General features: G+C 44.5%; 1 protein-coding gene across 1 annotated transcript in view; it reads right to left on the bottom strand.

Moving 5' to 3' along the window:
* LOC112151129 (neurofibromin) overlaps positions 1 to 11966 on the bottom strand; it is an 88757-nt gene extending 76791 nt beyond the window's left edge. Inside the window, exons 1-5 of the mRNA XM_036217533.1 lie at positions 11623 to 11966; positions 11182 to 11554; positions 5140 to 5283; positions 3869 to 3952; positions 787 to 977 (exon numbers count right to left, since the gene is read on the bottom strand). Of these exons, the coding sequence (XP_036073426.1) occupies positions 787 to 977; positions 3869 to 3952; positions 5140 to 5283; positions 11182 to 11241 (479 nt within the window). The 5' untranslated portion in view covers positions 11242 to 11554; positions 11623 to 11966. The remainder of the gene's footprint in view (positions 1 to 786; positions 978 to 3868; positions 3953 to 5139; positions 5284 to 11181; positions 11555 to 11622) is intronic.
* Between the last annotated feature and the right edge of the window lie 1108 nt (positions 11967 to 13074).

Below are 13074 nucleotides of genomic sequence, written 5' to 3' on the forward strand. Positions count from 1 at the left end.
ATCCAGTGTTATGTTGATAAACACGCTCTACTTACACAATCGTGGTTAAAAAAAGTGAAACTTTAGACCGGAAAAGTCATACGGAAAGAGTTTTAAACTGCAATATTTTTAAGACCAAGATATCAAAATTTAAGACTTGTTACATGCTTTTTAAGTCCTTATTTCCAAATGTTCAAATTCAAGGCTTTTAAGACTTTTTTAGACCCCGTTGGAACCCGGATTGAGCTCACAGACTTTAACATATTACGTTAGACTGATCTCTACTTTATGGATGGATTATTGATCTAACAAACTTAGATGGATTTATCGATTTTATCAACCCAGCCCAACAAACAGCAGCCCCTGCTGACACGGGGCTCCTGGGAGCAGAGCAGTGGTGGGATGATCACATGACCAACAGCTTTTGTGCTCTTATCCTCTTATCCTAAATACATAACAGTCACAGCTCTCCTTAATTTGAAAACAACACATTTAGCCAAATGCCGGATCAAAGAAGGCCACAGAATTCTTAATGGTGTTAGTTGCACCTGGTATATTCTGCTCTGTTTTTCAGTTGGGAGTGAGTAGAGGATTTTTTGTTAGCAGACGTTAAAGTCTGCTCTTCAGGCAGACTCAACAGATTCCTGAAGATCCCAACACTGAGGCCATTCAAAGGATGTCAATGTAACAGCATCCTCACACACTTTTTACTGCTGTCCAGCTTCCAGACCATTATCTAGACATGAAGTTTCTTGGTGCAGATACTCAAAGCATTTGTTGTTCTACTGCAGATGCAACAGCAGTTACCTGGTGGCGATACGGCTGAAGACGGCGTTGAAGTTGTTGCAGCTCAGAGAGAAGAGGACGGCAGAGGCGGAGGCCCGCAGCTCAGCGGCGTGCTGGTTGCCGTCTCGATATGTGTGGATGAAGTGGCAGATCTCGGGCAGTAGCTGCTTGACCAGCATGGTCTCATCCAGACGCAGGCAGTCCTTCGGTTGCTGAGGAAGAGGAGGTTTAAATGGAGGAATGTTGTCGGATCAACAAGCGAAACAACAGTCCAACTGTGGTGACTAATCTGCTCCTGATGGATTGAGCACAACAAACATCAGCACCTCACTGCTGGATGTTCTGACAGACTGAGAGAGCAGCTCCTGCAGAAACTTGGGTTAATGCACCAACGTTAACTCCAAGCAAGATGATAGGAACTTAAACGCAGTGACAGATGGACCTTCAGACACTGATGAGCTGAAGCAAGAGGAGGAAAATCTAACTCTTCCCATTTTGGTGAAACATGATGTAGACAGCCAGCTACATCTTAAGCTTCATACACACGGGGCATGTGCAGTACATTCAAGAACGCATTGAACATGTTGGCTGGTTATGACCCAAATCAAGGATTACATCGATGTCACTGTAGACCCATGTCAGTTCATCTACTAGAAAAACCGCCCCACTGATGATGTCATCACCTCAGTGATTCACACAGCTCTTAACCATCCAGAGAGCAGGAACTCCTACATCCATCCCCCTGCTCTTACTGGACTTCTCCTCATCATCCCACAGACCCTACCGCAGAAACTCTCCACCCTTGGCTTGAGCCCCACACTAAGGTACTGGGTCCTGGATGTTCTGACTAATAGATTGCAGACTGTCAGGATCCACAACAACATCTCCTCTTCCATCACCCTCAGCACAGGCACACCCTAGGGCTGTGTGCTGAGCGCCCTCCTATTCACTCTGCTAACATATGACTGTTCGGTGAGACATCCCAACTGTCATATAGTCAAGTTTGTAGACAACACAGCGGTAGTACGATCCATTACCAACAATGATGAGTCTGAGTACAGAGAGGAAGTGAAAATGTTGGTCCAGAAAGAACAACCTCTGCTTCAACGTGGAAAAAAAACAAAGAGGAGGTGGTGGATTTCAGGAGGGACAAGCGTCCCGACCGATCCCTGCACCTGGAAGGAGCACCAGTGGAGCTTGTCTCCAGCTACACATACTCGGGTGTGCAAATCACTGAGGACCTCACCTGGAGCACAAACACTTCCCAACTGGTCAGGGAGCTCCACCAGCGCCTCTACTTCCTGAGGAAGCTGCGACGGGCTGCACGGGCAGTGGAGAGTGTGTCTGCACCTGCATCACCGTGTGGCAAGGCAGCTGCACTGCTGAGAGGAAAGCTCTACAGAGTGGTCAAAGCTGCTCAAAGGACTGCCTTCTACCACAGACCTCTACATTGGAAGATGCAGGAGGAGGGGCCTGAATATCCTCAAAGACCACACCCACCCAGACATGGTCTGTTCTAACCCTTCTATCAGGCAGGAGGCTGAGGAGCAGCAGAAGCAGCAGACTCAGAAACAGCTTCTTCCCTGAAGCTGTCAGGCTGTTGAACTCCGGGTGACGGATGTCTTCTGATTGTGCTTTTGTGCTTCTTTATGTGTGCATGTTTATAGAATAATTTGATTCAAATCTAAGGATTTTTACATTCAGTCATATGGTATTTATTTTAACCGTAAAACAATTTACTCACTTAAGTATTACCAGAATATTGTGTTGTATATAGTATTGTTAATTGTGTCATATTGCACCTGTTCTGTTCTCTCACACGTCTGGAGTCTGAGTTCCAATCTCGTGCCAGTGACATTCATTCCTCTACTAGTTTGACAATAGAAATCCTAAAATCCTATTAAAATAGTTGAAGACTAGTTTAGTAGTTGTTTTTTTTTTGTTTTTTTCTCAAAACTACGGTGCATGCTTTCTAATGCCACTTCTGCCATAATCTTTGACGCTAACTTGCAGTAGCGTTAATCCGGGTCAATAGTGATGTTACAGGAGGTTAAAGGAAGACTCGGGTACCATAACAACAAATGAAGGGGAAAAACTGCATGACTCATTAAAGGTTTAATAAACTGTAGTCCTATATGACTTCATTTTTAGTTAGCATATAGCTTAAATACTTCAAGTTTAAGTCTCATGATGGTTAAGATGTGTGTTGTACATGTACATCCAGTTTAGTCGAATAATCGGTTAGTTGACCAATGGGAAAAGCATCTACTCACAGTTGGAGGAGATTTCGTGTGAGATGTCAAACCGTCACAAATTACGAATCTTGCTCCAGGCTTTTAATAATTGCACAGCTCTATTCTGTGTCATAGAATTCCAGCCGGACACAAACCACAATTATTCATTTCTCCTTCATGACCACTTTTCAAACTGTTGGCGCTTCTGTGATCTGATCTGGAGGGCCTGATGTAATTAACCGGAGGGCCGGATCCGGCCCCCAGACCTTGACTTTGACATGTGCTCTAGAGGATCCTCATTAAATCTAAGCGCTCATAATGTAGAGGATGATTCATGACGAGAGAGCATCCTACGGCTCACGCGTGAAGAAGCTGGACCTGAAAGTTGTTCTTCAGTGATCTAAGAAGGCAGCAAAGATTTATTTGAACTTTTAGTTCGGAGGTTTAAACTGAAGCTAAAGAGTTTAACTGGATTGATCAAAAGTCCATCTTACAAACTCACAATCCTCAGGTTTAAATACTTCTGTTCTTAATTGTTGATTTATGTTTTCTATTACAATTTTGTTTGGTGACGTCTCTCAGAGCTCCTTTTCCCAACATGAAACGGCAGAAGACCAGATTTGCTTTCTCCTTTTCATTTGGAATTCAAACTACAAGCACACATCCAAAATACTGCTGTCATGTGCTCTGCTCCTGCAGATGTCATCAGGAGACGCTCCACTGGGTAAGGGGAGGAGCCTCACACAAAGCCAGGCATGGAGCCCAGCTTCCCGCTGTCTTCTCTAAAGCTCCTCATGTTGTGATGAGGAGGACATGAGTAAATCATAGTCTGTTTTATCGCAGATGTCAGTCCAGTTAGGAACACTCACCCCAGCCAGGCACTTGTCCAGGGTGTCCAGGATGATGAGCTGCGACAGGTACAGGTTCTTCTCAGAGGCTTCTCCAAAGATCCGCTGGAAAAGATCAGAGCATGACGACCAGGAACAGATCAGAAACCCCCAACTGATGCCCCGCCCTTCAAATCACTCATTCTTCCACTTTCACAAGTGCAGATCTTGTTTTCATAGCTCTATGTTTTTTGTTTTATATCTTAACTGTGTTCTCATTCTGGTTCATGTTGTCTCTAATAAAGGAGGCAGAGTTAGCTTACATTCCTCCTCTTTTAGTAACGTAGGGAAGGTTTCCAAAAGTGGACTGACTACTCTCTGAGTTTTATGCCAGATGATCCAGAAAGAGAGAAAATAATCTTTCAAAGTACCCCAACTGGAAAGGATTCCATCAAAAAGCCTCAATAAAACTGGTACCAGAACCACTGTGGGCCTGGTTTCAGAATCACAATAATACAGGTGCTGGAGCTGGTACTTGGGCACTACAGACCCGTGGACAGTGTTTCTCCTTCAGGCCTTAGTCACAACTGCCCTCATGGGTGGATACAGGCTGCCTGTGGGCAACAAATATCAAGACTGTTCAGAGAGCATGTAGAGAGGAAAGGTTCACGAGCATTTGTTTATCTACAGGTGTGCTGCGGGCAGCAGGCCGTATGAACACATAAGGGTGACACAGGCATATCGTACAGGTTTTTTTTTTTTTTTAACCCCTCAAAATCATACAGACTGCACAAGGAAAATCAGTGTAGGGTGTGTAGACATCTTATGGGTGTCTTACAAGGGACTTGCGTATCACGTGCACACACTGTGGGTGCATCATGTGTGTCGTCAGTAATGAGCCAGTACCCCACCTTACTAACCACTAGAGTGCAGTGGAAGGACACTGTACCACAGCCTCACCACTACATCACTGGTGTATGTAAATAATGATCCTCACGGAGAGTTCACCATAAATACCCAAACAACACCTCAACCAGCCTCAAAGGAACTGCAGACACACCTGGGCTCACTCAGGTCGCTCCTCTCTACGGCCCTTCATCGGCCTGGATTACCCAAAACCCGCAGCCCCGTACTGTTCAACCCCTCCACTCCTGCATGTGACTAAGGCTTCAGGAGCTGTCACCATTTCACTGATGAAGCTGTGGCAGCGGTTCCTCTTCAGTCCTGTTGTGGTTTAACTTTGAAGCCGTCTGTGCTGAAACAGCTCACTGTCTGTTTCACCTAAAACTCAAACGCAGCTTGAGCCAACTCACCATGTTGTTGACATTTTTGAGGATCGAGGTGAGGCCGCTGATGACCAGGGAGAACTTGTACTTGGAGATGTTGATCAGACACTCCTTGTTGTGCTCGGTGCTCACTTTGCTGTGGGTGTTCTGGTGGCCCACCTTGATAGGAAGCTGAAGAAAGAGAAAATAGACAGATCACCTCCTGAAGAGGACACTGAGACAAGTCAAACCTTCACTAATGTGGAGACACCTGCAGGCTGAACATCCCTGTTTGGACTTTTTCGATAAAAACTCAGCAGCTTCTGACAGACTGTATAAACTCGTCTGCTCCTTTTTGTGTTAATCAATCAAACCTCTGTCTTTGTTTGATTTAAATCAAGTAGCTCTTCAAAAAGGTTGGTGACCCTGCTGTAGAACATGGTTGCTTGAAATACTAAATGAATCAAATAGAGCCCTTTCCACATCTGACCAATCAGATGTAGTCCTTTATGTTAGATACCAGTCTCCAGTGTAGAGATGGGTAGTTTGGAGTCTAGTCGAAGTCGTGTTGACTTTCATTTCAGTGAAATTAAAATTATGCATTAGTTGTTTTTTGTTGTTGTTGTTTTTTGGGGTTTTTTTGCTATTTGGTCATGCATCATAAGTCATTGATTTATTTAATCAATATTAATATCACACATTTCAGCTTTTCCTCATCCCATGCAGCTCCAATGTGGATTTTATATTCACTTGTTTATTGAAAGAAAGTCTGTGAGCTAATTACTCAAACCCAACAGAGGTTGAGTTTTTAAAATTAAAATATATCAATATCTACCATAGACCTAACAAGCTGAATTTTTACTTTAAAAAAGTGTTAAAATAAAATTATTTCATGCATATGGAGCATCGATATTTCACTTTGAGTTTTATGAATTTATTTTTCAAACTTGGCCCAAACAACCACTATTTTGTTTTCTGCATGGTTCTGGTTCTGATCAGATGGAAGATGCACAATGCTACAACTTCAACAAAGCCTCTTAATGCTTTCATGCAACTGTATTGTATTCTCTAAACAAAGACGTTAATCCAAAGCGTATATGTGCTTTTTAGGTGCAAGATGTCAGCTGTGAAAATGGAAGGATGCAGAGAGGTAAGGTGGGTGCTGCAGAACATCTGGGAAGTTCTGTGAGAGAACCAGAACGAAACCATCTGCTACCGTTAGAAAGCTTAGTAAAACCAAAGACAGAAGTTTGTCGGTCTGAGGGAGGGGAGGTGCATCAACATCTGTCACATCAGCGCTCCTGTTTATGAGCGACATCCTCCAGGAGCTGCTGTCTTATGAGAGACAATCCAGCGTCCAGCAGAGAAGAAGTGCACTTTTGTGGTCCCGCTGCCTTCTACAGGCCAGCTAAGAGCATCATGAATCCAAAGCCCTCGGGAAAAGAGCGGGGCCGCCGGGCAGTTCCATGCGGACGTCACACCAGAATAAAACAACCACATTAAACTACGGCGCTGCAGTTGCTCTCCTCGGCTCAGGCAGATGTGGAGCTGATGCTAAACACGTGGAGCGTCTGCAGAACTTCTGTAGCAGGACTTTCAGCTGCTGAATGAGACCCGGCTTTCACTGATTATACAACAGCTCACTTAACATCTGACAGCAAACACCTGGGTTTTTTTTGGTAAAATATGGAATTGTGGAACTTTAATGATAAAAAATATCTGATTTTAAAGTTCATTTGAATCAGAATCCAACTTGTTTCTGGAAGACTTAAGATAATCTGTATTAGGGCTGCCACGATTAGTAGACTAATTTACGACTGACTATTAAAATAGTCAATTAGTCGTTACTTTATATTATGTGGAGTCACAGTGTAGTAAAGTTGAACAAAGTTGTGAGCGTTCAGCACCAAAAAATGCACTTTAGTTATATTTGAGTCAGTGAGAGCAAAACTTTATCTTTTGTGAAAAACAGTTCCTTTGTTTCAGATATCGACTTCATTTGATTTAACCTCATTTTAATACCAGAAACTCATGAAGGAGAGAAGCAGCAGGGTTCATCAAAGGTTAAATAAACTATCATCTTAATTGTCTTTATTTGTAGTTAGTTTAAAGCTAATGATGGTTAAGATGTGTGTTTTACATCCCCTTTGTGCATGACCCGATTCGTCGACCAATTGAAAAATAAAAACATCAGTGATTAGTCAACTATTAAAATAGTTGTTTGTTGCAGCTCTAATCTGCATTAGCTGTGACTCCCCTCTCCTCATCTGAGAAAGATCAGGTCAAAGTGTTTTAAAGCCTTCGAGTCACCGCTTCTGTGCTTTGCCTTATCTCTGTTTTAAACAAGGTGACTGACCTTTAATAAAGGGTATGAATGTGCTGGAGAGAGGTCATTCTTCAGAGACGCAGTGTGCTGAGGGCACCTCCACAATGACCTTCTTTCTTTCATTGGGGTTGCCATCATCAAGTCTACTCTGGAAATAAAGTTGTTTTAGATCAGAAAGGAATCCATGAATCGATGAATCCATGTTGTGTTTTTTTGTTTTGGATTCCATATCAGATCACGGATGGTTGAATCCCACCTCACTACTGCTGGATATCAGGCTGACATGCAGATGCAACACGCAGACATGTATACATGCACACCCTAGTCCAGACTTTTCCAGAATTGATTCCAATGAAGTGATTCCACATGCCATGTATGCTATAAACCACCAGCTCATTGATTTCTCTCAACATCTTTCAGTCCAGATGGAAAGATGAGAGTGGATTTTACTTTTCCTTTTAATGAACAGTGGTTCCACCGCCTCTGTTCAAGTGCAGGATGCCCAGCAGAGTCTGGATAAAGTTCAGAGTAAAAAGATCCAGACTGGAGACTGTGTGGTTCCCAAGCTCCAGAGCCGAGGAACTGTCCCACACCACTTCAGTGCTTTTCTGAGGGGTGTTGTTACTGTAGATGTTGTGTTTGTGTGCTCTGAGTAAATCTCACATCATCTACTGCTCTCAACCTGAATATGGATTATCTGAATTATGACCCCATTCTGACTAAGACAATCCACAGCGCTGGGTTTAAGTTGGAATGAGCTAATGTGTGTCACAGTCAAGGCCCGGGGGCCGAATCCGGCCCATGAGGTAAACATATTCGGCCCTCCAGATCATGGTATTATTATATTACCGGCCCAATGTTATCTCGTGCTGGTAATATATTAAGGCAGAACTATGATCATGGGGGCTGAGGGATCAGTTATAATGATCTACAGCTTTCTTTATTAGGCATATCATTTTACTTTAATAAGATTCTAAATTTGATAAAATGACTCACAAGCAAAGAACACAAAAAATATATATTTTTGCTGAAAAGCACAACTTTTACTTTATTTGTTCTGCAGCATGTTGACATTTGTATCATTTTTACAGGATATATTTTATGGAGAGCAAAATCTCTTGGGATATATTCAGAAGTTTATTTTTTTTTTTTTAAATGACATACAAGTAAAGCAATTTAATCCTCACGGATTAATTTTTTTTCTTTAAACATTTAGTTTATTTCTAACTTGTATAATTTTGTTAAAATGTGTTATTATGGAAGGCACAATATTGAAAGTTATTTAAGGTTTGAGTTGATTTATTCAGGAATATTATCCCTTCCTGTTTTTATGAATGTTTATGTTAAAAAAAAGCTACATTTTAAAAGTCAAAAACTTATAACAATTTTGTAGTTTTATGTGTTCAATAAATGTTTATCCTGCTCAGCCCGTGATCTACTCTGCGATTGGTTTTGATACCCCTGTCATAGTGGATTGATCAGAACATGTGAACACGGCACTCTGAAGAAGCTGGATCTGAGCGTGTGCAGCCAGATCTGCACCACAGAGACAGAGGACGTCCTGATGAAGGCCGAAAGTATCCCGAGACGATGCTGAACCTCGGATTGTTCAAAGACAGATGTTCATCAGCATGATGGGCAACAACCCATGTTAGAGCAGAAGGAGAACATCAGATCAGCCACAAACAGAAGAAAACACTGGTGTAAAATAGGGCTGCAACAAACCATTGTTTAAATAGTCGACTAATCACTAATTATTTTTTCCATGTGCAAAGTGGATATAAAGCAAACATCTTAACCATCATTAGCTTTAAACTAACTACAAATAAAGACAATTTAGACAATTAATAAATCCTGCAGCCTCTGTCCTTCCTTAGTTTCTGGTATTAAGATTCAATCTAATGAGGTCGGCATCTGAAACAAGGAACTATTTTTCACTAAAGATAAAGTTTTGGTCTCACTGACTCAAAAATAAAAAAGTAGATTTTTTGGTGCTGAACGCTCACAACTTTGTTCAACTTTACTACACTCCGACTCCATATGATATGAAGTAACGATTAATCGACTATTAAATTAGTCGTCGACTATTTTAATAGTCGATTAGTCGACTAATAACGGAAGCTCAAGTATAAAATGCTCCTCAGACACGCAACAATTATTTTGAAAGGACCATAAAGTAAAAAAGAATGAAAGTCTTTTTCCAAGTAAACACTGCAAAATGGCTGACTTTTAACCCCAAACTGAATCTATGAAAACAGGCTTCTGGTCCAGTTTGAGTGTAAAAAAAAAAATAGATTTTTAAAAGGATGTTTCGGATTCTTGCTCCTGGAAACAAGATTTGGAACCTAGGAACCTTCAGTGAGCAGCAACTGAGGATGTGACAAGAGCAGATGGACTGAACCTGTCTAAAAACAGATAAAAGCATCAACTTTTTACAGAGATTTTCCTTCTTCAGAGTCAGGAACGCTCCCTGCTACATGGATCTTGATGGTGGCGCTGGACTGGCAAGTGGAAATACAATCTGCTTTTATATAAACACATGCTGTACAGAATTTGGCGTGTTTAATGAGCTGCAGAGCACATCTACAATGTCCAAACCTCACAAGAGCCAACAGGTTTATAAGAACTAACAACTTGTGTTCAATCTGTGACTGTCCTCGTCTCTCATTAGAGGTTTATGACTCCTGATTTTAGTGGATCCTCTACATAAAACCAGCTTTGATCTCTGAGAATGAAGCAGACACACAAAGTTAACCTTCTACCTGTGACAGAGGTCAGTATCAGAGAACGTATAATGGTCTGAAAAGTTTGTTCTCACTTAAAACCATGCAGATCTGCAAACACACCTGCTCTTCTAATGAAAAACATGACACCTCTGAACCTCCACATGCACTGCATTCAGACCAGACCTGCTGCCCCCGCTGACCCGTTCTACAAGAACAGAGCCTCCCTCTGTCCAGCAGAGCTGTGAAGTCTTTTCCTCCTGAGAACTGGTCCATACCTGGAGCCGGATGGAGAGAAGTCCTACAGGGACCTCGAGTCAGCGTGTCGCCTGGATCTTCAAGCAAACATCTGTGCAGACGCTCAACCATCAAAATGCTGCTCATCTGACCAGCCCAGTCTGGGAGGATCTGGTTTTGATTTTATTACCATCGCTGGCTGGAAGGTTTGGTTGCAGCTTAAAGTAACAGAAACCATCAAGTGGATAAAACTCCTAAAGCCACTTTCCTGCAGCTGCAATAATCCAAGCTGAGCTGCTGAAAGCAGCTATGAGCCCTAATCACTGCCAACAATCTGCAGCAGCAGGACCGGGAGCAGGAAACACCCGCTGCTGGTGCTCCTCAGGGCTCCATCGTTAGGGCCTCCGCTGCTCCTCATGACCGCCGAGGACGAGGACGGTCCGCTGGAGGCCCGGAGAGGCAGCCCGCCGCGAGAGGAGCCTCCACCTGCCGCCCGGAGCGGGCGCAGCGCCCACCTGCGCTGTGAGTAGCCGGAGCCGGCTAGCTGGCTCGGCGCTTTAAAGTGTCCACGCGAGCGCGGCTCAGCTGACCGCCGCGCGCCGCGTCCTCGCGGACGAGATGTGGATTTCAGCCGAAATGCGGGACGTGCGTTGACGTTACAGGACGGCGCGACGGCGCGAGGCGGATCGCCAACCCGGGTTCTGGGTGAGCCCCGAACCTGGCTGTTCCGCCTGCAATTCCTGCTGCTGAAGGAGCTCCAGAACCCACCCCAGCCCAGCCGAACCCCTAACGAGCCCATATTACCTGTTCATCGAATCTGGTGATCACGGCCTGGACCCACTCCACGGGCTTGTGGGCCGCCATGGCCGGCCGGAGCGACGCGGGCGGCGGCGCTGCTGAGTCCTCGCGACGGAGCCGGAACCGAGCGTCTCGTTTCTACATGAAAATGCGTTCTGGCCGAAGCAGAATACGTGAACGGGCCGGAAAATGATGGCTTTCGGTGGGATTCACCATGCCACCGCCATGACACACCACCGGAAGTCTTCTTGGCTGGAACTGATGGGAGGAGATGGTCAAGTTAGACAGAGGCAAGCCACAAGGAAAACAGGAAAAACGGCGCTTCCAGATGTCTTCTCCTCCACACGAACGAGCAGGAAAACCGCGTTTCTCAGGCAGGCTGGGAAAATAATGATTCATTTTATTCTTTATGTAAATCTTCACGGTAGTTTAGATATTTGTTTTTACTTTTGAAGCTTCGAGTAGCGTCCGTGGGGGACATAGGCCCCGATCCTCCAACAGAATCGGATTGTAATTCACCTACACGACGCTAGTTTAGTGCGCATTCAGCTCGCACCGCCGCTTTTCTTCTTCTTTCTGCCAGCAGCAGACGCAGGCTCTTATTTTGAAAGGCTCTTGGAACATTTTCCGCCGTGAATCCCAACAGTCAGTCAGCCTTTCCTTGCCCCTCTGACGCGCATGCGCGTGGCGTGGTCAAGCCATTCAGCGTGTTTTCAGAGGAAGAATAGATCCAGTTGTTTTTATGAACCACTCTCGGTTCCGACAGAGGAAGTGGGACAGGGCCGCGGCCTAACTCTGCGCGGCGCTGCACGGGTATCGAACCGGCCACGATTCCGTCCTGCTGGCAGTAGTTATCAGGAGGACAGCGAGAGAGCTCTGGAAGGGAAGACATGCAGGTTGTTTATTTCTACGGTGAAATGGAGAAACCAAAAGAAACCTTTGAAGACTCTGAAGGCACGTGCATGTTACACAAGCAAAAGTAATCAGGTGTTAATTGGATTTGATTTATGTCGAGCAATCAAACAAGAAACTTAAAAAACAAAACAAAAGACAAACAAACTTAAATATTAGTCATGATTTCATTTGGAAAATGACAAATTAAAAGTAAAAACCTGTACTCTCTGTGTTCCTGTGCCTTCCGTCTCTCGGGTGTGGGGGGCCTCTGCGGCGGTCCTGCGTGCCCTGGTCTGGGTGCTTGGTGGGATTGCCTGGTGGGGGTGTTGGGGGTCCGCGCTGCTGCTGATGCTTTGGCGGGGGGGTCTTTGCGTGGGGATGGCCGGGTACTCTCCCTCTTTTCACATTCTATCACCATCCACCTCAGCGAAACATAAATACTCACCTGAGCACAGGTGTCAGCTCACCTTAGCACTAATAGTATGAGTGACAGAATGAAAGGCTTTACATGTGTGGGTTTATAAGCAGAAGTATGTGTGTGAACTGCAGTTACAGTTGTATTGTGTACATTTTAAGTAGTTTATAGATGAAGACTATCTTAGCCAACAGTTGTGTTTGTAACTACCGAGTGTGTGTGTAGACAGGCCCCGCCCATTCCAGATAAGGAATATATATATATATATATATTAGGGCTGTCAGATTTGTCGCGTTAATTACGCCTTAACTTGACATGTGCTTGACGCCGACAATTTTTTTGACGCATTAATTGCGGATTTTCTCATATATGCCTTTCCATACCGCGTGCGGGCGTCCCGCCCTTTAACTCACCGGCTGCTCTCACTAGATCACGAGCGGGTCTCCAACCACCGAGCTGCGAGCTAAAACCAGCCCGGCGCTAGGACCTGGAGAGCTCCTGCACCCTCACCCGGCTCCGGTTCGTGTCCAGTACCACGTCTGGTGGCACCGGCTCGCGTCCGGCGCCGCGTCCCGAGAGCTGCAGACCCC

This window comes from Oryzias melastigma, linkage group LG20 (assembly GCF_002922805.2).
Source record: "Oryzias melastigma strain HK-1 linkage group LG20, ASM292280v2, whole genome shotgun sequence".
NCBI classification, from domain to species: domain Eukaryota; kingdom Metazoa; phylum Chordata; class Actinopteri; order Beloniformes; family Adrianichthyidae; genus Oryzias; species Oryzias melastigma.